The 24364-nt window shown below is 36.2% G+C and overlaps 1 protein-coding gene across 18 annotated transcripts in view; it reads right to left on the bottom strand.

Moving 5' to 3' along the window:
* The window catches only part of LOC106152615 (inositol 1,4,5-trisphosphate-gated calcium channel ITPR3), a 72866-nt gene that overhangs the window by 17545 nt on the left and 30957 nt on the right, over nt 1-24364 (bottom strand). For 9 of the 18 annotated variants that reach the window (XM_086999784.1, XM_086999830.1, XM_086999758.1 and 6 more), the window contains exons 6-45: nt 24132-24209; nt 23204-23284; nt 22712-22809; nt 21846-21933; nt 21587-21674; nt 21087-21194; nt 20184-20329; nt 18986-19018; nt 16066-16144; nt 15734-15822; nt 15448-15573; nt 15210-15260; nt 14950-15030; nt 14525-14710; nt 14140-14199; nt 12652-12774; nt 12131-12277; nt 11019-11129; nt 10734-10811; nt 10401-10533; nt 10103-10212; nt 9276-9296; nt 7957-8073; nt 7567-7702; nt 7285-7384; nt 7000-7054; nt 6481-6596; nt 6186-6285; nt 5930-6037; nt 5522-5658; nt 5121-5244; nt 4753-4914; nt 4262-4500; nt 3250-3334; nt 2747-2934; nt 2126-2239; nt 1806-1890; nt 1574-1660; nt 1146-1250; nt 399-476 (exon numbers count right to left, since the gene is read on the bottom strand). In XM_086999784.1, coding sequence (XP_086855910.1) covers nt 399-476; nt 1146-1250; nt 1574-1660; nt 1806-1890; nt 2126-2239; nt 2747-2934; nt 3250-3334; nt 4262-4500; nt 4753-4914; nt 5121-5244; nt 5522-5658; nt 5930-6037; nt 6186-6285; nt 6481-6596; nt 7000-7054; nt 7285-7384; nt 7567-7702; nt 7957-8073; nt 9276-9296; nt 10103-10212; nt 10401-10533; nt 10734-10811; nt 11019-11129; nt 12131-12277; nt 12652-12774; nt 14140-14199; nt 14525-14710; nt 14950-15030; nt 15210-15260; nt 15448-15573; nt 15734-15822; nt 16066-16144; nt 18986-19018; nt 20184-20329; nt 21087-21194; nt 21587-21674; nt 21846-21933; nt 22712-22809; nt 23204-23284; nt 24132-24209 — 4251 coding nt within the window. Of the gene's footprint in view, nt 1-398; nt 477-1145; nt 1251-1573; nt 1661-1805; nt 1891-2125; nt 2240-2746; nt 2935-3249; nt 3335-4261; nt 4501-4752; nt 4915-5120; nt 5245-5521; nt 5659-5929; nt 6038-6185; nt 6286-6480; nt 6597-6999; nt 7055-7284; nt 7385-7566; nt 7703-7956; nt 8074-9275; nt 9297-10102; nt 10213-10400; nt 10534-10733; nt 10812-11018; nt 11130-12130; nt 12278-12651; nt 12775-14139; nt 14200-14524; nt 14711-14949; nt 15031-15209; nt 15261-15447; nt 15574-15733; nt 15823-16065; nt 16145-17590; nt 17603-18985; nt 19019-20183; nt 20330-21086; nt 21195-21586; nt 21675-21845; nt 21934-22711; nt 22810-23203; nt 23285-24131; nt 24210-24364 lie in introns of all 18 variants that reach the window. The other 9 variants (XM_086999852.1, XM_086999853.1, XM_086999815.1 and 6 more) reach the window with 8 other exon arrangements.

The following is a 24364-nucleotide window of genomic DNA, read 5'->3' as shown; positions in this document are numbered from 1 at the left end:
TAGAAGTATTCAAACAGTAAAATTTACTGCAAAATGGTCATGTCCTCTTCTTTTTTTCAATTACATTTTTGTCGCAATGCAGGTTTATTAAACGATAAATTCGCTTTGGATGAATAATTCCCCCAAAATTATCCCATGAACTTTTGCAATCCATCAATTCTATAGCGATACCGTAAAGTCACTTTTTAAATTATCATTACAAAACAGACGACCTTTAAAGTCGGTATCTGCTGGTCACATTACAAGTCAAGACAATATTGCGTCAGTTTGTTAAAAGTTTGGGGGGAAATGACCATGATGCAATGAATCACATAACACAGCGAGGCAAAGCGGTCAAATGCGAGAGGGCAAACATTTAAACTGTAACCAAGGGGTAAGTCAACCTGTTTGTATTCTACCTTATACGTATTTTTCCACAACTGAACCTGTTTCGGTTTGAGGGATGGATAGTTAGTTAATGCTGACTCTGTGGATAACTGGAAGAGAGAGATCCCAAGACAAAGAAAACATCAGAAAGTATCATCATGCAATAGATGGTCCCATCAGCCAGTTCCTCAACATCAACACAATTACAAAACGGGTTCCACAATCTAATTCCCAAATAGTGATCTTTTAATCATTCAGTGCGCCTGATATTCTGTGGTAAAATAAATGAAAAATCAGCAACTCACTGTGCGCTTATCACCACGAAACTGTACATATGAAATATTCAATACAAAACTCAATCATCATAAATCATGGGCTTAATGCCCCATCCTTACACACGGTCATGCTTAGTGCTGTAGATACACGAAAAAGCTTCAGAAACGAGAGAGCGTGTATGGGTGTGCATTACTAAGGTTATATGATCATTTTTAAAAATATTTTTCAAGGCATGAAGTAGTGAGACAGAGTGATAAACATAAAACCAGTATAATACCCATTGTATGAAGAAATATTATATCGATGTTTTTGTAAATAAATTTTAATATTGAATGAATTTATGGATCAGCATTTTATCCAATGGATCTTCACAAAGCCATGAAATGAAAAGCAAGCCATCATCGTACGCCAAGCAAATCCCAAGATTCTAACGTTGAATACTGCAAACCTGCAATATTCATGACTAAAATCAGTAATTAAGATGGTAAACATATTTGACTTACGTTCTTTGGAATAGAAGACGACTGCAGAACGCTCGGAACACACCCAATGAGGACTTTCAAATGTGTCGCATTGCAGAGTACTGCTCCAACCCGGTCGCACCACAGCTGAAAAGAAAATAATGTATGGGCACATATACATATGTATATATATTGAACACAAAACATGCGTATAATTTGTATTACATACGGAAACCTTCTTCATTCTCATCAGTTTTAAGTAAAAAGGCTTTGGGACTACCGTCACGAAGAAAAGGAAACCGCTTTATCATATATTTGAATTTTTAAACTTTGTTTGACCACTCATGTATCAAATTAGATATACGAGTCTAATCTCCCCAAACCATTTACACATAAAATTTTGGTATATACGTATATATCATTTTTTTAAAATACGATAATCGAATCCCCATTAGTAAACATCTGCTCACCACGAGGGAGTGCGCTAACTGATCCACATACTCCAATTCGTCTGGGTACAACTCCTTGTCGGGCGAATAGAACTTTGTGAAGAACGTCTTAAACAGAAAGCAATTATAGTTACAACGGGATGGCCCACAATATTGTGAATTTAAAGAGAAAATACAACAAAAATATTTAAAGGAAATTTTGAATAAATACCGATTTAAATACTGTTATGAGACTAGTGAGAACTAGACCTGCCTGCAAAAAGGGTAAGACAGCGTCAAAGAAGTAAAATAGAGTTGCGTGCGCTGCTCCATCTGAATCGTCCATCTCTGCAACAGCCCTAGAAAAAGAAATCAAAAATGAGCAGAACCATAATGATATCCTAAAATTTAACAGCATGGATTTTCAACCACAAAATTTTCAATCAGATGCATGTTTGCCTTAAGGAGATCTCAGAGGTACGGCCTTGCATTTATAGCAGCGTATATTAAAGCGCTTTACTTAACTGCATACTAAATTTTTTTTTAATGAAGAAGCTGTTTTTGTTAAAGAAAAGATATGTTGATGACACATACCCTTTAGGTGGTGGCGCCCGCATGACCTCCACTGTCTTCACTTCATTCTCACTGATATAAGTTTTCAGCGACTCTGCCTCACGGGCTAGGGCCTGGATGTAGATCCATACATGTCTGTAATGACAAAATTATAGCCAGAGTTTAAAAGCAGTTTCAAAGTGCCATGCTGTTTGAAGCTTCATAACTTTACCGCAAAGAAAACGGAAAGAGATAATATCTTTCTGGGTTGCTTTAACGCGTAAACTGAGTTGACCGAATCGCAATTTTGTTACAGCTTTGATATCATTAAACATTGGACACCATATTTACACCGAATATTAATTCCCATGAACACTCCATCTATTGTTGTCATTTTCTTTTAGGGTGTACATGTATCAAATCTTGTAGAATCCTGTAGGGAATTTGCACATCCGCGCAAACAAAGTCACAATATTGATATTTGCTTTCACCGTAAAAATGGGAGAAAAGGGCTGACGGGCTAGTATTTTCTCGGCGGTCAAATGGTGCAATTTAAATTTAGGGTCGTGGGGATATTGCCAAAATTAGTAAAATGAATGCAGCACGAATGTTTTATCACCCAAACTTCATAATGAACTGATCCTGCGACCACGCCCCAATTACCTGTCATGCGGGAGATCACCGGCTCCACTTTCGATCATGGTGCCAGCGGTCTTCATGTATACCCACATCAGGTACCGCAAGTATGGAGACTTCAGGTTGTTGTCAATGAAGTGATTGTTCAGAACATCCATGATTTCCTCTATGGGCATGATCGTTTGACAGAGTGATTCTATGTAACGGTTTTCTCCCTTAGGAAGGGAAAGGATAGTAGATACATTTTATAATGGCTATGCATCAGTACCAAAGGCAAGAAAAACATCACATGGCTAATAATTCAAAGCTTGAATAATCCTTTGATAGATTCATGCTACACTTCTACTAATTTAGCTTTTTTTAATTTTAATAACATATTCACTTAAATAGCTTTTTACGTTTCGTGAAGTACATGGCCTTTGCCATTCTTCAGTTAAACAGGGTGACACACTTCACCCGCCACATTGCCGTTGCCATGCGTATTACCACTATTCATTCATTCATAGAGCAAAATATTGTTTGATACATACTTCAGCACATTTGGCGAGGAGGTCCACCAAACTTATCAGGTACCTCTGATGACTATTGCCGGTCTTCGAAGTAAGGATGCGTAACCTGGAAATAACCATGGAATTGTTCATATTCATGAAAAGCCAAGTTTCACTCTAAAATCAATTGAAACCCAATTGATATCATGATGTATTTAGAAATTGGACTAAATATATCCCAAATGTGTGCTGATCTGTTATTATATTTAGTAAGTATCGACTTGTGTACGCGCGCATTGCATCGGCATCTAGACAGAAAGGTACCTATATCAGTAAAATCATGATCAAGTAATTACATCATTTCCCCGTATGGATCCCGTAAAATGCTGAGGCTATCATCAAAATAACCAAAATATCAACTAGGAAGGCTGTTAACTTTCTATCCTTAATACATGTACATGTATTTGGTAGATTATAAACACATCACATATTTAATATATATATCAACCAGGATGATAAAAAAAAACATATTGGGTGTAACATATTGAAAAATTTAAAATGTCGATGTAAATATCAGCAAATACACCGGAAAAATTGTTTTATACAAGAAAGTAAAAATGAACGCATATTTACGAATGACAGCTATATAAAAGGGTAATAGCTGTTAGGATGGTAAAAATAGATAGAGGTCCACCAAAAAAAAAATCAATAAATATTCAACCCAATCACCAAAATAAATACCGAGCATCCAGTTTACTGTAATTAAATGAAAAAGAACAAGTAATACGTTTTGGGGGACAGTTTTCGTTACCTCACGTCCCTGCTGTGAAATAGAAGACAAATAATGCAGTGATATTAGTGCAGTGCAGTCCACGGAATAATAACAATGAGAACTTAACAAAGTATGAATGCAACATTGCTATTTGATAATTTAGAATACAAAATGTACGTGCTGAGAGGAGAAAGAATACGATAAGTTGGCAGAGTAAGACATCAGCTGTTTGTTTTCCTCGTTTTGAGTATGAAAGTCTATATTCACTCCATTACTACAAACCTGTCTTCTTGAGATTGGTCAAAAAGGTAGGCTGCCTTGTGATAGTTCTGCATCAAATATTTCATGACCAGACCCTGATTGCGCTTTAGGGGGAGTTCGAGCAGCTCCACCTTGACAATAGAGCCCAGCAGGTCCAGAAACTCCGGAGCTCGGTCTTGATTCTCTCCCGCCAAATGAACGATCTTTAAGATTTGCTTCGGTTGAATTTTGAGACAGTTGTTTTGGTTTCCAGCGAACACCTGGCGGGAAAATGATGTACATGGGAACATGATTGTGGCTAAAAATTGCGTTGCATATATATTTTGAAATTCTTCACATCATAATGAACACTATCATATTATCACATTGTGTGTGTGTGTGTGTGTGTGTGTGTGTGTGTGTGTGAGAGAGAGAGAGAGAGAGGGGGGGGAGGGAGAGAAACGGAGGTTTATAAGAGTATAACATAGTAAATAAAGTTAAATGAAGTTAACTTAGTTAAGAATAATTCATACCTCCCTGAGAGCGATTGCTAGGTGTGATGGCACAAGTTTGATGTTCATCAAGGAATCCAATCTATCGTTCATTTTGGCCTGCACGTCCTCGTTCCCCTGCGCCAAGAACCGTAGAAGGTTCAGGGCTTTGCCGAATACGAGCTCCATAGGCGCGGCTTGCTCCTAAAATAAAATAACATCAGATTGCAATAAGTTCTTAAAGACAAGTTTATTTCATCTAATTTGCATGTGCTTTGCAAATTGCTGACATTTTAACATGTTTTTCTCTTAATATCTTTTATATAGATAAAATTGTATGTAACCTATTAATTTACGAGAGTTCAAGTATATTTTCGTGCAGTACCAAAGAAGTTAAATTTTATTTTTACCGTGATTTGAACATCTACTTCCTGGGAAAGTATTGCGAATATCAAGTCTAGCACACCATGGTTGATCAGGATCTTTTGATTCATTGGGTGCCGCAGGGTGGGTTCGTCTCTCAGGTGGGTGAATCTTGTGAAAACAAGATTAGATTTGTTAAGTTTTTAACGACTCACACAGTGAAGCATACTTGAAAAAATCGACAAAAAATGTTATTTTACACTGTTGACCATCTATCTGTAGTACTTTATGAGAGGTATAACCTTTTCTCAAACATCTAAGCAAAAAACATTTTAAGTGATTTTCTTATGTGATTTTTAAAACGTGTATTCTGATTTTTACATGGTAAATATGAATTAATTAAAATGGCATTATTTAAATGCTGATTTACTCTTCAGTCAGCACTTACAAGACGAACTGGTCGAACACGACACTCATAGCTTCTGCCTGTTCCATGTTGTAGGAGCACTTGGCTAGATGTCTCACTAGAGGGAGCTGGCGCATGATGTCAATGTGGATTTTACAGGACTCTTGGGTGGTCAAAACCTGAAATTATTCCACGGTTATTTTTCATTGTGTTTTAAAAGCACGTGTGCTTTGTGAAGCTTACATGGTCTGGTGTTGTAAGTTGTAAGGACAAGATCAAATACTTTAAATAAACCCGTTTTTGAAGATTGATTAGTGGAACGTTTGGGCGTATTCAAGACAAGGTTTCTGGATATAAATCATGTTTTAAATATTGTTCCGTCTCCGACGTGGTATTAAAGCTTTAATTCTTCATTCAGATGGTGTTAATGATCGTTATGTTTATACTAACCAGGGTTGGTATGGCTATCTTGAACATGTCCGTCTTGGAAGAATAGTACTTGTTCAAAATGTTCAATGATTGCGTCAACATCTTTTCGTATTTGTAATTTGATAAATCCTGAGAAGAAAATGTAAAAACTAGTTTCACTTGAGAACACATTTTACAAAGAAACAAGGGTGCATGAGGTGCGTCAGAACTTCCCCGTTAAAAATATTTGAATTAAAAACTTATATGACAGTTCATTTCGAAATGTCTATGCACTTACCAGTGATATATTTGTGATGTATTCCACGTCAAAATAGGATGAACTTTCAAACATAGCACGCAGCTCATGAAGGAATTTCTTTTGCTTTCTCAGGTTCTTTCTGCAATATGGTTGATTAAAATAGCTCATGTAATCAAAGATTAAACCATACTTTCTACAACAAGAAATTGCCTTTAATACTGTATCACAAAACTTTCCTTACCATTAAAAAAACTAGTGTAAGTGACCATAAAACGCACGTATTAATACAAATAATATATTTACGTGTAATCCATGTTTTTGTGGTTTTACTTACTTTGATGTGTTGAATGCATCATAGCTGTCATCCACAAGAGGAGAAAGTACACTCCGATGCTTCTTTTTCTTGGCGTTGGCTGTCGTTTCAGCTGTTTTGAATTTGGACACGAATGACTAAATAAAAGAAGAGTTGGCTTAAGATAGATACAATTTCGCAAGGCAGCACAAAAAATGAGGAACACGCTTGTTTCATTCCCATTTCACCCACCGTTTTACTATGAAAACAAGCCTTCTCAGATTACTGACAAAATTCTAAAGGCACACATCTTCCCAATGTCACTGTTATCGACGGCATCTGAAAGGCCTTCAGCCTAATTCCATTTTTAAACATACATTTTCTTCTTTTGACTCTTATAAAAACTGAATGACAGACGTTAGTGTCCTCCGTTGATCTTGCTAGATCAGTTGTGTACCGAAAATGTACACAACTGTTTTCTTTCCTTCGCCTTTTAATTCGATATAAAGAGTAAAATACGGCACGAACGAGACATAATTCTACAGTATAGAAGTGTCTTACCTCAAGGCGGGTATTGGATTGAAATGTGAAAAGAAGTTCCAAAACTGAAAGCCCCCTGTAAAAAAAGAGCAGAGAGTCCGTGCAGTTTGATGCCTCGGTAAAGAGGTGATGCATGTTCCGATAAACAAATATTTTTCTTAAATGCCAAGTCGATTTTCTTTTTGTTCATAAAACTTAGAAGAAACATTACTTCAAACTGACATTTGTGCAGTCTTTGATAATTGTATATCTATTTATGTATGCTATTTTGTATGCTTTCTTTCATATAAAAAACTAAACCCGTACTGATATTTTGCATCCACTAGGGCCTTAGTTTCCGCACTCTTTTCAAACCTGTCTGTCTCTCTATATTGCTTCACCAGCTTCTTTACTTCCTTGGAGTTTTCTAAAAAGTTAAAAATAAAGAAAAAAACACGTAAAATTTCATTTCGAACTTAGTAAATACCCGATAATAAATTCAGTTCAACAGAAAAAATATGAATTGAAAAATATTAACACATTGTTCATGACGACGAGTATACAACCAAAACCGTTCAAATCCCTTGTAACATAAAAGAAAAATCTTACGTATTTCAGCATTCTTTGGAAAGGGTCTATCGTTTCTTCCGTCCAGCATAATCATAAGTGGTTTCAGTAGTATCCGTATCTCGTCCGCACTGCAGTAGCATCCGAAACGCACCAGGTAGCACAGCAATCGCATCACCTTTTAGAAACCCGTTACATGAACAACATGGTGGGCATATTCTAATGATGTTGGGAATATCTCAAGTCAATCTCAAACTGACAGTTCATTAAGAAAATGAAATGGTAAACTAAAGTGTACACATTAGATTAGAGATAAGCGTTTCATAACATTAATTCATGGTTGGTAAGCGCTGGAAAATAATGGAAAAACTCAGAGTTTTCCAAAAATGATATCTTAAAGAGACCTATTTTATTGAGAAAAAATCTTTGTACCTGCTCGATCAGTTTGTTCTGCCCGACCTGGGAGGAGTACATTTCAGGATTGCTTTCTACGAATTCTTGGATCCAATCTCGCATGACCGGAAACACGGTGCCAAGTTCTTGTGCCAACTGAAATTAAATTGGTAGGGTATTTGATGAATATACAACAACAGATCACCTGGTCTATCTGTCACAACTTACCATGCCTAGGTAACTGCTCCACTAACTAGTGAATTACATAACATAATGATGTTCGATGAACAAGTGACGTCAAATATTCAGATTAATTCATCATACCTCATGTCGCTGAAATGCAATTGCTTTCCATTTTTTGAAAATATTAAATTAAAAAAAACACAAATACGATTTAATTATTCTTTCATATTCTTTATATTATAGTTAGCTTTTTGATAGTTTCTGTTACTGCATTTAGTAGGCAAACGTGAAACAAATAATTTATTTCCTGTTGTATTTTTATATCATGCAAAGGGTACTTAAATGCGTTTTCCAAATTATTATCGGATATAGGCCTCGGTTATTTTCACATCGTAACTACTAGGTTATTGTATAAATTGATTGTAACACCCTCAAAGAGAAGTATCGAAAGAATACTTTCGAGATAATTACACATATAACATAGAAAGAGGAAGATGATATACGTTATACGAGGAGGCAACTGTAAGTTTCAAGCTATCAGTAGTGAACATTTCAGCAAAAATTAAACATAAACCAACAAAAAACAAACATTCCATTCACACTTGTTCTTAAATATATTCATGCTTCCATAGGTTTAACAATAACTAGCTTTTGGGATATTTTTTACACAAAACAAGTAGACCAATTAGTCCTATTGGATTCGTGCCAAAAACCTCCTGAAACTGACGTTTATATTGTACACGTAACACTCCTTGCTACTAGTAGCTACTACAACATATTCAATAAAGGAGTTAGAATATTATTTAACAGTGATGACGCAGTGATGCTGTACGATAGAGTACATTGACTGAAACGCAGGCCTTTCTCTCACCTGAGTCTCCCTGAACACGCACAAGTCATCCTAAATAAACACAGTAACTACATAATCGCCTAAAATCCAATGAATATCATCCAGTGCAATTCTCAATTATGTATTCATTAATATGTAAATATATATATCAAGATGAATGACACATATATTCAAAAAGGTTTCATATATATATATATATATATCTATAGACACACACGTCAACATATATAAGCCTGCCTAATTGGTTGGCGCATGCGCAATCATTCGCAAATTGGTTGAGGCCAGTTCACGGCCATAGCGGGAAGAGGAAACGCTTTGTACTTACGAAGAGCACATTTGTAGCGACCTTTACAGGAAAGAGTGAAGATAATTTGTGTCAGAATGGCAAAATAGATAATGTCTGTAAAATAAGCATTTTGACGCACGCATAATGTTGAGTCAAGATTCGCCGAACTGTTGGAACATTCGCTTCACACCAAATTTTATATTGCAAATCTATTATTTATGGCACCAAGCTTATTCAATCTTTAATAAGCTCTTAAAGCAGTCACTCAGATTCAAAGCAAAGAGATCAAACAGCAAACAACTCCCCGTTGTTTTTATTGCTGCTTAGAAAGATTTTCTGTAAGAATGTGCAAGAAACGACTTCTGCTTCGGCTGGTATTTGATCTATATTTTACTAATGCCAAAATGTATATTTTTCTTAGGTTTATCGCTTGATAGTTATATTCTCACGTTGTGCAGTAGGATGTATGTCGACGTCTACAAGAAATGTGCAGTCAGATAGTGAAAGGCACATTGTTATAACGGTGGTGCAGCACTCTCACACACGTCCAAACCACGTGGGTAGCGTAGTGTATCGCATTGTGCATAAGATTGTGCCGCACACGTGGAAGCATTCCATAAACCAACAAGATTTTGCATTTAAGAGTACATTTCAAGTGATAACATTTTTAAAGAGTATAGTGTACAATGAAAAAATATATCATTAAGATAAAATGAATATTTAATGTAAATTATTAAATTACAACGTTGGAAGTATGTTATCAAGATTCAGCTGTGACTTAATAATTAAAATGGATATCAAAAATACTTAATTTGTCATCATATCATGCAAATATCACTTATGAATTGCATTTAAATATTCCTTACCTGACTTTTCGTAGAATAGAGCGGCCGAGGGTTGTCAATGTCCTCATAGACAAACACAAGCGTGTGCTGGTCGAGCACGGAATGACTGGCACCAACATCAACAAACAGATCTAAATGAGAACATTGGATTATGAGAAACCACGGCAATGATAATAGCTTTATTCCATACTTGTATTAACAAGTCGTAACAAGGAAGGTTCGTTTTTTATAATGTTCTTTTTTTTTAATAACATGCCTCAGTGGTAAATTCATTTCAGTTTTAAATATTTGTATTATTTTTAGAAACTGGACAATGTACCTATGATGAGACTGCAGTATTTGGCCCTTAATGACGGCGGGAGGAGCTCCGACCTGAGGCATACAAACGTATTCTCCCATGTAAGGATGTCCAAGTCCTTGGTGATAACCCGGATTGAGAACTGATTCCTCCCCTGAAAAAAAAAACAGGTATTCGCAGTTTGATCGATGCTTTTGGCTATGGCATCAATGACATCAGTAAAACATTCGTCGGTCGCGCAATAGCAGTCTTGTCTTTAAAGGGGATGTGCTTTTATTTTGGTGTCTTACTTGTGAATAGGGCTGTATGTATGTCTTTTCTTAATGCAGACTACAAATGGCAAAACTAACTTACTTTGCAAAGTTTCCCCAACAGATCCAACTGTCTGTCAAGATACAGGTATTCCTCCTCGCTGTAGTACGGACTGTCTGCCTGTAGAATGGATTAGAAAAAAAAAAGAATTACATTCAGTCCATCAAAATATCTTTTTTAACATAATATAAATCATCAGTAGGAAGGAAGTAGCGTGGAGTAGGATGATTTTTTCACAATAAAAATAGCTTCGTAATGTTAAATACTACAGGTCTTTATGTGGCATAGAAATCTATCGTCTTTCGTTCAAAACGCCAGGCTTCTTACATTGGCAAACTGGTGAAGGGGAACCCACGTGTGACCAGCGTCCGTGGATATGTACACAACATTATGTTCTTTGTGTATGTATTGGCCTCTCTCGATCAAATATACGTCTGCCTGTAAAATCAAAATTGAATCGTAACTTAAATAATAAATGCTGAAAATTTCAAAGATGCATGAAAAATCTCTCTCTTAACACCCATATCAGTCCATTGCTTTTATTTGCTTGGGCAAGTTGAGCCAGGAAATCCACACACAGATAAATAACATCCACAGCAAAACATAAGCATATTATATGTAGACACATAATATACAGAACAACACAATATACAAATTACATGTAGACACAGTGTACAAACGGTACGCTAACGTGACTGATGAGGTACGGCAGGGTTCTATTGATTGCGTTAATTAATGTGATAACGAATTGAAACCGTCTGTAAGCATAGGCCTAAGTTAGTATCAGCTTCAGTTGGCTTTTGGGAGTATACGCAATATGAACTCTATAAAGGCATGCACATTGAGAATTAGGAAGTATATGACACTAGACAAAAACAATACATATAAGAGAAAACCTGTAAATAACTTTTACTACACCGTATAACAAACCACGGTTCAGGCACTAATTGGACGTATGGTTTATATAACTGAGTGACTAAATGAAGGTTATAGAACACAGTCACAAATCAAATGACACCACATAACATGAATAAAACATAAAACATAAAACAAAAAACATTTATCTTTGGGCCATCCATTTGAAATCGTAAGAGAGATCGAAACTGTTAAATGTGTGATACCTCTTTTAAATAAGGCGAGTTAGAACCCTCCCCCCCAAAAAAAAAAAGTTCTATCCAATATACGGAATTAACGTGTGTGTGTGTGTATGTGTGTGTGTATGTGTGTGTATGTGTGTGTATGTATGAGTGTGTGTGTGTATGTGTGTGTGCGTGTATGTGTGTGCGTGTATGTGTGTGTGTGCGTGCGTGTTGACAAAGCGCTTGAATTGGGAGGGGGGGGCAAAAGCTTAATCTCTCCTAGGTTTCCAATTGGATAAGCCGTTACCTTGGTAACAGGATCGATTTTTTTCAAATCTCAAACATAAAGGCTCAACTTACCCCGGTAAGGTGTATATGACATGTTTTAGCATCAAAAGATACCTTGTCATGTCGTAGCCAGGTTTCCGTGATGTAGGACTGATTCTCCAGGATCGTCTTACCATCACATACACAAAGGACATTCAGCAGGTCCAAGAAACGGTAGTTCTGTAATATGGATTCAACAGATTTATAATTATCAATACATATCACCATAACACAATTAAACACATAACACAATTAAAGTTGTTTTCCGTGAAATTAATAGAACGAAGAGTATAACGTTTAAGAAACTTCTTTTAATATTCTGATCTGCTTTTAAAATACAGCATACACAACTATAGTCCTTCCGAAACATCCACTCTTTTTTAAATGTTTAAGTATTTTCGTTTCGTAATACATCCATGGTATCATATAAGATTAAAATACGAAGCTCATTAACAAAGATCGTGATCATGGGATGCTTAAGTGTGGATCTACGCAGATATATGGTAAATATATAACAGGGTCTATTTATGTGTGTAAATACATAGTATGTTTACCTTTCTTTGTCTAAGAAGATCAACGAATATATCTATCTGTTCGTGTGTAATTCTGTCCACGATCTGTCTGTTATCGCGGATCAGTTCCACCAACATCTGAGCTACATTCAAACCAATGTCGCCCTGAAAACAATAATGAAAAAATGAAGTTTAACACAGTTTTGGAGTAATGCGCAAATTTGATATCCATACAGAACACTGCAAAAGAACGCGTTGTAATATTTTCAATAAGATATCCTCAAGCTTTTCTGAAACGACATATTTTTTGCGAAATTCAAAATCATTCTCAGTCAATCCTAGGTCGAACTTCAACGCATGTGTATGTTTTCTTAAACGAAAAACTAAATAAAGAAAATATAAATACAAAATAAGAATATCAATATATATATCAGATAACAACGATGTCACAAAAACAAAACGGTGTTACATATATCACCAACACGAAAGTCTACACTAATCACAACTGTCGACGTAGTCCCATGCAGATGGTGCTGCCACATTGTGCCGCTATTAATGTCTTGGAATAATACATCCTCCGTCCGTATATAATAGGCAAATATCATGCAAGAACTTACCGTTGAGATTCATTCATGTTACAAAGTTTGAACAAAAAATAGCCATGAATTTTTAACGTCACAAACAGACACGATACAAACGTTGAAGCAAGACAAAAAACAGAAACATTTGCTGAAATTATAGCAAATCGTTGACACGAAAACGCACGTCAGAGTTAATCACCCTAACTACGCAATACCGTTACGTAGTTAGGAGAGGGGATCAACAGAACCATTTCGGTAAACTAAAGTGTTTATCAAGTTCTGTAAGAATTTTAGAAAATGAAAATGATATTGATTGTTTTTTTTTTATTTTTAATTGAAGGCATACTGCATGAATGGCTGGTTAGTTATACTTAGTGCCACACTTTTCAAATGGCAAAATTTTACATACTTTTGTAGGAAAACACTTTCTGTTTTCGATGATTAATTTGTCGTTGTCGTTGCATAACAACAAACATGTAATACCAGTTGCAAAGACCTCACAAAACAACTACTGAAAACTGAACCAAAATCAACACTCACATAATTGTAACAATAAAACACGCAACGCTAAAATGCTTTCGATCGCAGCCGAACCTTATGCCATGTTGAATATAGATGCGCACAGGGAGAAACGCTTAGCTACATAAATGTAATAAATACAGCAGCGCAGAAAATCTTCTGTTATGTAAGATAACAATATCAGTACAAATAACGAGCGTTTATATCAATAATGATTATAAAAATTAGATGCATTTGCATGTCCTCCATAAAACTGGACATTCCCCGCTTGCATACCATGCCTAACATGCCTGGATGCTACGCCGTATAATACAAGCAATATAGGAACATAGTAAAGTCATGCTATCTGCACCCCCGCTAAACGTTCACTGCCATGCAGCTATAGCTATCTGCAAAATGGCAACTCTAACTCCAATTATGTATACGTAACCTTTAAAGTAGGATCCACTACTACCAGATGGTATTGCTTTATCATAACGCTGGTTGACGCCTGTACATTAATAACATATTAGATGTAACCGTGCATTACCTCATTATTCTAATTTAAAAAGGGCGCATTCAAATGTACACTTAACGCTGAGGGCAACACTCCCGATTAAAATGTTAAGAATCTTTATTTTAAGATAGCACCAGCATTATGTCCTTGTTTTTCTGAGCAAATTAGAAACAAACATGCACGCTTCGTACGGTGAGTTGCCTTGTCATTTGGCGTAAAATAAGCAGCACTGAGTGCGTCTAACTAAAATGTGATTGTCCCTGGTCTTATGCAAAAGTAATTACTATTACAAATGTCACATTTAATTATCAGTAGTTACCTTTAGGCTCAGTTGCGTTTGAAAGAACTCGATGTACTTAGCGAAGTAGAGCGCGTTCTTCCTGCTGTTTCCGGTCATGTAAGTATACAAGATGTCATACGCCTCCTTGAATACGCTAAGAAGGTAGTTGCTGTCCGGGGCATCTTGAAGTGGACTCTGGAGCAGCTGTACAAGTAGGTCAACTATCTGGAAACCAAATAAAGCAATATAGTCTTAATAGGGGTTCGTTGTTAAAAATAAGGATATAACGGTTAAGAGCACACTAAAAATGAATATACAAGATCCAAAACTAAGATATTCGTGCAAATTATCTTGATTTTGATTTTTCAGTTAATATCCCAAATAAAACATGCTAGCAATTAATGCTCGGTGTCTTTTGGAATAAACTGTTCGTTTTGGTAACGTTTTTAAAACTTTTTATTTACCCTGAAATTCCTCATCAACTTCTGGTGATCTTTGTATGTTTCGCCATTGATGATCATGAACTGCTTCAATTCCTGGAGCGCCTACAAATATTGAGAACACAACAACTGTCAAACGTGACCTTTTTGTAAGATGAAATATTCAAAGAGAGTATGTTTGTCATTTGATCATGAATTATTGACCTAATTGAATGGGATGCTTTGGCCCACCTCTACAGTACATCAATACAATTCCTAAGACACTGTTATTTCTTTGTACTTACAGTTGTGATTTGGTGCGTTTTCATCGCATTGAGATAATCACATTCTTCACGCTAGAAACAAAAAAATAATGAAAGCCTATATACAGGTATCTCAATCATTAACTAAGTAAAACTTATTAACAAACCATTTTTGTAATGTGTTAAATTAACCATTGATAGAAGTACATCGTTTTAAGTCGTTTAACCCAAAATGATATCCAACGAACAGACACAAAAGTTTGCAAGGTCAATAGTTTACCGATTCTATCAATTTTGACAAGAAGGGCACCATTCCAGCGACAAAGTTAGCACTGTAGATCTGTTCCCATTCCACTTCATGTATTGTGAACACGTCTACGTAACGCCGGTTTTCTGTCGAAGATATCTGAGGAATAGACAAATAACGATATCCATGAGATCTTGCATGAATTTAACAATATCATTAGAGTTAATATTAATCCAAAATATTACTTGAAATTGATTATTCTTTTTATGTGCAATGTAGTGAACAACTAAACAGAAGGTGAACTGGTGTTTCACGGTACCTTGCGAACCTCTCCCCCATCCCACCTAAGTGCCTGCATGCTGCGATCATTTTCACGGCCCATATCACGCCTCCGTTGATACGGTTCATCTAAAAAGTAAGTAAAGAAAAATTTTATTCACAAGATATATGGAAAACCTCCTTATGACATTACGTCACTTGACAAAGGTAAATAATGTGTGTGTGTGTGTGTGTGTGTGTGTGTGTGTGCGCAAGCGCGCGTGCTAAAACGCCGAGGGATTACTGAAATGGGATCACATATGAAACAAGTTTCCATTTGCAGCTTTTTTAAGTTTTAAGGGGGTCAAAGAAATAAAACGTCCCCTTTTTTACCTTTCAGAGCGTGTAACCAATTTCCTGTCAAAACGTGCTCAATCCGGCAGTAACTCTCGAAGTCTATCTCATTTTGTTCCTGTTAAACATAATTATTAAAGATTAGATTAGATTATAATAAGAGTGAACAGAACAGAATAACACACCTGAATCAGAAAATCACTTCTTTAAATTTTCAATCCAATTCAATCAACTGTACTTGTACAAACATTTGTGTTATGCATTACCGTAGACAATTTTAATAAAATTATTACAAAATTAACCCAAAATATATGCATTTACAGATAAATATGCAAAAATATTGATATTAATGAATGCAGTGCTAAGATGCCAAGATGCATTTACAGATAAAATATGTGTAAAATTAAATAGATGATAATATTTGATAAAATGCTAAAATGTTACGGGTTGCTAAGGTCAGCAAACCACGTCACTTCTTTCTTAAATTACTTTTTTTTCAATAGCTTCATTATATTATGGCAACTTTATGAGCAAATATGCAAAAATATCAACAGCAGCAAAGAAAATATTATTTAATATGTTGTTGGGAATGGATATGCAATAAAACCATTCCAAATGCACAATCTGACGTCTTACATCTGTCTTTTTGGCATAAATACAACACAATACGCGAATTCCTTATATCTAAATCAAACAAAATGTCATTTTTTATTTTAAACAAACACTATTAGTATTAAGAGGGAAAGTATTAATATTCCCAAATTGTTGGTGAAACACGGGATGTGTTTTTCTAAAGGAAAAGGTAAGTAGCTACCATTGCGTTGACCATGTTAGTACCAATAGCGTCAAAATTCAGAAATTGGTTCGGGGGTACAGTACAAAACATGCAAAACACTTCATGTGTTTATAGTTGCATACAATCCAAAATCGGGTCATAAAAATAGTCCAAAATCAAACAAAATATTCCAAACAAAAGAAAACAAGTGTCAAGATAATGCATCTGCTGGCAAGGCGACTTCAAATTCCTAAAACTCATGCCAATGCTTAGAAATTGTAGAGGGATTCTTAAAAATAGGAGCAGTCACAGGCAACATTCGCCATTCTCATTGAAACCCGACACCTTAATAGTCAATACAAAATTCAAATATACCACAATGTACCTTCTACAGGCATTATATAACTCAAAACCTCATTATCTTACTGTGACCATCTTCTAATGCGAAACAATATTTTTCAAAGAACATTAAAACATGCTTTGCCTGTAATTGTCGAAGCATTCTAAAAGTAACTAACTTGTATAGTTCGGGAAGCTGCCCAACTAAACCTTCGATAATATGTGAAACTTAAAGCGTCACTGAAATAACGTTTATCCCCTATTGTTTGTTTCTTTCTAAACATCCGTAATAAAGTTTGGTTATGGATTCCAGCCTCTAAATATTCTAGAACTATATTCTAAAACTAAATTATGGTCCATTCTAGAGAAAACTAGCATGCCTACTCGATCTACGACATCAACAAATACGGGATAGCGTGCAATTGGGCAACCTATCAAGTAATTACTTACAAAATCCGACAGCTGAAATACAAAAAAGCATACAGCAAAACGTTAAGCCAATGCAAAGCATTTAAAAGACAAACAAAAACATTGGGTTTTAAAGGATTGCATCTCGCATCCAAGCATGCTGCTATACATTGGACGCTTGTCAAGTCCCTCCTGAATATGTAGTAACCGAATATAATGAAGGACAGACTAACTGCAGACGCTTTTTTCAAAGAAGCGCCACTTTTTCCGTGTCACAATGACACAAATCAAATAAATGGTACATATTTTAATCCACCGTTAGCGTAAATTATAAGAAAAGCATCAAGACCTTACTGCTCAAAACGTGCTGTTTTGGGTTTATAACGGCGGGGTTGGAAGGAGCTATAAGTGAAGTGTAAGGGTAACGGTATACATAATTCACACTCAACAATATACCCCGACCTGTTAACAATTCTGTAGCACATATTTAAGGTTAAATAAGCCCTAGGGGTGGCCTTGGCGTGGGTGATTATTCTGATACTTCTGATTCTGACACTTCTGATTCTGACAACTAAAAAACACTACAGCGCTGTCGAGGAAAAGTGCTTATGATCTGTAAATTTCAATATAGCTACTTATTTCATCTAAGGAAAACCGAACAAAAATTGGTACCATCTTGTTTAAGGGTTAGTAAACTTACACTTATTCTGATACTTCTGATTCTGACACTTCTGATTCTGACAACTAAAAAACACTACAGCGCTGTCGAGGAAAAGTGCTTATGATCTGTAAATTTCAATATAGCTACTTATTTCATCTAAGGAAAACCGAACAAAAATTGGTACCATCTTGTTTAAGGGTTAGTAAACTTACACTCCAAATGATATTAATGGAAGCTAAATTAAAGGAAACAGTTTACAGAAGCCCGACTAAAGTTGAAGGAATTGACTTCTCCTCTTGTGGAAGAACGGTGAAAAGTTACAGCATTAAGTTGATTTTGTGGTTTAGTCATCTGGGTTAACAGACATCTGAACTAAGTTCAAAATTATTTTATTCCTATAGATCTAACAGTTATTGTGTGACATTTGTACGAATTAGTAACAAGTTAAGGTGAAGTTCCTAGAAAATTGGTGCTCGCTTTGTGGACTTATGATTTATTAATGAAGACAAATGGCTGTAGGGCGTTTTAAGTGCCACCATTTCCAGAAAAAATACAAAATGTTCTAAAGTTTGGAGAATAAAGCATATAGTTGACACGTTATCCCACTTGATGACTATCAGCAGTGAGCAGTAATATGCCAAATTCGGCTTAGCATCGGTAATGTTATCGTCAAGAACGACACACCAGAGCTAAAATGCTATTAAAATCACACTTGTGGTTCATGAAAAAAAGCGGCAGAACCCAGCCCAATCACTGTCACTTTCATAACAGCTTACCGGTGTGTCCGGGTCCAAATCTTGTTCTCTCAGCTTCATATTCATAGAGGCAAAGTGAAAGATTTTTTGCGGAGTTTTGCATAATAATGCGTGTTGAGCTTTATTAAGATATACGTGAAAGTAGGCGCACACTCTTTAACAGTAGCTGACTCTCTAGACAAGTCAAATGTATACATCGATAAAAGTTACAACAAAAGCAACGATATCAATCCCTCCCCATCTACATTCCTTTTCAAAAAAAAAAAAAATAATAAAAAAAAAATAAAAATAAACGTAATTGTGACAGTGGTGGTCATTTTTTCTGATCTAATGGAACAAATGTAATTGTAAGGGCGATTCCCCGCTGAAAGTAACCGCCACGAGTCTCTAAGTCCCGAAATAACTAGTGAAATACATCCCACTTGTGAGTGAAATTCATTGACGGCAACTCTCAGAGAGAGCTGCGATTGCATATTTCCCACAACTACTTTCAGCTACCTTTCCGCCAAATGTCGTTTTCGGCAGGACCTCTCAGCTTATTTTCCGTTGGAGAGGGAAAGCGATGGAATTCACTGATATATTCATAAACCACCAAATATTGACGCAGCATACAGTATTTATTCATGTTACACCGACAGAGATAGGTTGTCTTTTGTGTCATAGACTTACTGCGATACTTTAAGTCAGAATTATTATTCATACACACACTCGTGCGCGCGCGCGCACGCACATATTACTCCTTCTTCGAAGTAACACACCAAATAATAGGGCAAACAATAATCGGTGCATTATGAAGTGAACGAGAAAAAAATGGACCACTTTCCCTCTCCAGTGGAAGGATAGCTGAGTGTCTGTCGGAGAGTCACTCGCAAGTGATCTCAAAAGAAGCTGGCAAGAGACTGGTGGTAGTTACACTCAACTATAGAACATCCTTAATGGCACTACATGGAGGATGAATGTCTAGCAATTCTACAATAGACATGGAAACAGAAGCCTATGTAAAACGAAGCCCATGTCGTCAAGGCTCAGCTATGCGAGTGACGCCAGTACAACTGAACTGCCTATATGAGGGTTCTAAAATGATAAACAATCACATTTGCACAAAGAAGCACTAACCTACATAATATAAGAGAAACATTTTCTCTTCTATCAATACAGTCTATATCATTTTGACGTGTAACCAAGAGACTATAAGGCTAAAGGAAGGGGTGAAACTTACCGATAGCACTGGATGGAATCTAAATACCGACCGCGGATCGTTTTCCTCGGCTGTTAGGCACACTTCAAAATCCGCATCCAGACACAGGAATCTTCTGGTTGTGACGTGCCGCAACCGCACTTGCTGTTCCCATCTAACGACCCCACCTGATATTCACAGATTATAAAGTATATCTAGAGTACGTAACTAATTTTAAGTATACATTTAGTCTATTTCTCATATATATATATTTACAAGACGTGAGAAAAGGAATATAGGTACAAAAACGCCAAATGATACTCTCAATATCTAAAGACAGCCTTTTTCAGTCAAATATTAATAAAAGCATGTGGCTGGAGGTCAGGGCTCGCTAACCACCACACAAGATTTATTTGTATGAGCATTACCGTTGTTTTCACAAATCTTTACAGATTTACTGCCCCCCCCCCCTCCGTTCTAACATTTTTTTTTCACAACCCACCGATAAATCCCACAACACTACCAATTTAGTTTTCCCACTTCGCTGTCGATGAAAAACACGCAAAGTAGGGAAACTGTAAGTATGTGGAGAAACTTACAAAAAAACGGTAATGTTGTGGGATTTATTGGCGAGTTTTGGAGAAATGTGTAAGGCAGGGGGGTAGGACAGCGGTGAATCTGTAAAAAGCGTGCGGAAATATCGAAAATGCTCGTAATCGCGTGTGGCAGTTTTGAACTCTGGACTAAGAAGTCGATAAAACACACTTATATTTAGGACGTAAGTCGCCAGCTCTAAATGGATGGATACCATTAGTAAACCACGATAACTTAGCTTTACGCCTAGACACTAACTAGACTACAAATGTACTAGCGCCAAATGACAAACTTAAAATACATATTTCACTCAATTAAGGACAGAGACCATTAAGAATATTTCTAACAAACCATTAAGGATGGTATCCTCAGGCTCGACCTGCCAGTAGGTGATGGCGGAATTAGGTGGCGAGAGCGTCCGGGGGTTCAGCTGGTCAATCTCTCTAATCCGTAGATGGACTGCAATGCAAAATGTATGAATAACTATACTAAGAAAATGCCTTTCCGTCCCCGTTGGGAGTGTCGTTTCAATGTGTTTGGTTAACGTATCATTTTATACACACTACTTGCTGGCTGTTAGAGGACTGACAACATGTTTTACCACTAACAGTAATTAGACGGGAAAGAGCACGGGGCTACGCTATCAATGCGGTCTTTCTACGTCCAATCGATGTTGACAAATACCATGGGACGAATCGACGCTACATTTGAAAAATTTGAGTACCAGAGTCACAAAATACCACTTGTATTACCACGCTATCCAAAGATTACTTTTAATTTTAAAAATGATTGTCGTTTTAGCGGATTAAAAGGCTTAATTATATTTAATTACGAATATGCAATCTACAAACCCTCTTCTTGTACGGGTTCACCAAACAATCCCTCTGCGACAAGGTATGCTTCCAGTTCTTTGTGAAAAAGGCGTATAAAACTACTTCCCTGTGATAATAGAAATGGACGGAGTAAATATTTTATGGATAAATGATTTAATCTATGACTGCTCATAAAATAATTTTCGACTTGATCAAAAACAAAGACATGAAAATCCGCTGCTGTCTTTTTCACAACAAGAAAACAAGTAAATCACGTCCAATTCACAAAGGCACTTACTCTGACATTCGCTTCATTTTCATCACTTGGTCTGTAATATCTTACTACTGTGAAGCCTGTCTGTGCCACCCCTAAGTTCAATTCCGATCTGAAAAAAGATCAACGCGATTGCTATAGGTAGCTACGCAGGAAGTGGATGTCCGTACTTTTACGTGTAACCATGTTTATGCTGAGCACATGCATGTAGTTCCAGAATTCACTCAGAAGAAAAAGCAAACTCGTGGTTTCAAATTTAATTTATGACATAAAAATGAAAGTATTCAATTAAATTTTGCAAAAAAAAAAAAAAAAAAAAAAAATGTAGATGCAATTTATCAAAGAGACCCAGATGCCTACAACCGTATTTTGACAGTGTTACTGACATGCAAGATATCAAGATATCAATCTGAGGGCTTAATCTCAAGACGCTGACGGCGAACAATGACCCCGTCTCTATCAAGTTAATGTAAATTGCACTAACGAGGACCTTCCTCATTAGCTCACCATTAGAATGGCCTCTGAAAACCTACATACACATTTCGGTGACGTTCTAATGTCCATAAAGCTACCCCCTATGTATATGGGTACCATTGTGATAAAAAGAGTAACGACATTTCGTGGTGACCTTAAATAATTTGATCGATATCTAGCAGACTTAATATACTTACTGCCTCGGGGCAATCTCAGGTGACTAGGACAACTTTTTCATCAATTGCGACAAAAATCAAACTGGGCATATTGCGACATTTCGCCTCAAGCTTCCTTGGGGTATATTACGAGAACGAAGAATTGAAAAATGTCTTTTCTTATAGTCTGGTGTTACAGAGATTACGAGTAACAGCAAAACAGTGTAATGAAGTCCTTGGATTTTCATCTTTAAAACCTACCCAACCATATCTTTTTCGATATTCCATGGTACACTTGAGTGGAAATAGTGTCCTTGAGATTTAAAACTTTCGTACACGATCTGGTCTAATATTTGCACCTTGGAAAAATGAAAAATGAAAAAACGATAAAAGGCAAGGTCAGATGGAAAAAAACGGAAAAATGAAAATCGCATTTATCTCTTAAGCACTAAGCGATTACAGCAATAACTGGAATAGATGATAGATAAAAGAGCGCCACCCTTTGAAAGTAGTGTCGGACTAGAGCACATAAATCCAACATGTTAATTGCCCCAGTCACAAATGAACCCCTAGGGAGATGATCACTTATTATGTTATTTGTATGTAGATAATGATAGAAGAGAAGATTCGACTTTTCGACTAAATGGTGCCATGAAAATAGACTTAAAGTGTACGACACTGTATCATCTCCAGTAGATTGGTTTTAATTTGATCGTACCATGGGAATACAAAGTCATCACCAGAGCTACTTACGTATTCCCCTTCCGATTTCACTTTGTACCTTGGCAGAATCCTGAACTGAGCGTGCTTGCCATTATATTGGTGCAAAGATATCTGGAAATAAAAATCAAAGGCAAAAATGGTGTGCCTAGGGCAGCCTGGGACCGTTTGGTCATAAAAGTAATATCATAAAAATGGTCACAATTAGTTGAGCTTTAAATCTATGCAGCAAAATGGACCTTTCTTTGAAACGAATAAAGGAAATCGCATGCACATGATAACTTAGTGATATTTAACAACCAATACAAAGGTCTCAAATTTGTTTTTTCACTTTAAGAAGCAATGCATTTTTACTCCCTAGTACCCTTCTGTACTTAAAAAGTTCATTTTCTCCCAAAGTATAATTGAAAAGAGAAAAGTCAATATCCATTGTTTCCTGCCCGCACTTAAGCATTATTTAAGAACATAGAGACAAAGACATGGTGTAAATGAAATCACATGATAAAAAAGGTTAAGACACAAATGCTTCGAAGGACATCATTGCATCTAATACTGGAAACGAGAATAATTTAATAAATTTTGTCAGCTGAATATCGTTATTACCATTACATTCTCAACGTTTCAAATCACATTCACTTGAAAAGGCAGCAATCTTATTCCCACTAGTAATCCTTTCCTTCGGCTATCGAACGTGAGAAAACAAAACCGTATTTTGTTTTAATCCTATCAGCCTGAATTACACCTATCGCTAAGTGAATATGGATTATGCCTGTCATAATGTACATTTACAAAAGGGGTGTTATCTATCTCTTAATGCAATAACTAGTTAAACATACCATCCTCCGGTAGCAAAAATTGCATTCTGTACCATACTCAGCGGATCAATATCATTAAAGCAATGTAACCAATGTTCAAAGGCCCCTTGCCATAAGAAAAACGCTTATTAAATTCATGGCCTTACCAACATATTATTTTTGTCCCTGTGGCTTGTCTGTGTTGTGCTGATATGGACATACTTATCCGTAAACACGTGCTTGAGCTGAAAATAATGCAGAAAAGATCACAATAAAGTACGTCCTTCAGCGAACAATATTAAAAAATACCATACAAATCACGTCTGGAAACGCATTTGGTAGACGTTTTTAGAACGTTAGAACAATATATTGTCAGCAGAGGATATATTTTCAAGAATGG

This window comes from Lingula anatina, chromosome 1, assembly GCF_051362555.1.
Source record: "Lingula anatina isolate TDL-2025a chromosome 1, LinAna3.0, whole genome shotgun sequence".
NCBI lineage: Eukaryota > Metazoa > Brachiopoda > Lingulata > Lingulida > Lingulidae > Lingula > Lingula anatina.
Note: the sequence above shows the minus strand (reverse complement) of the source record. Positions and strands in the feature narration are given on the sequence as shown.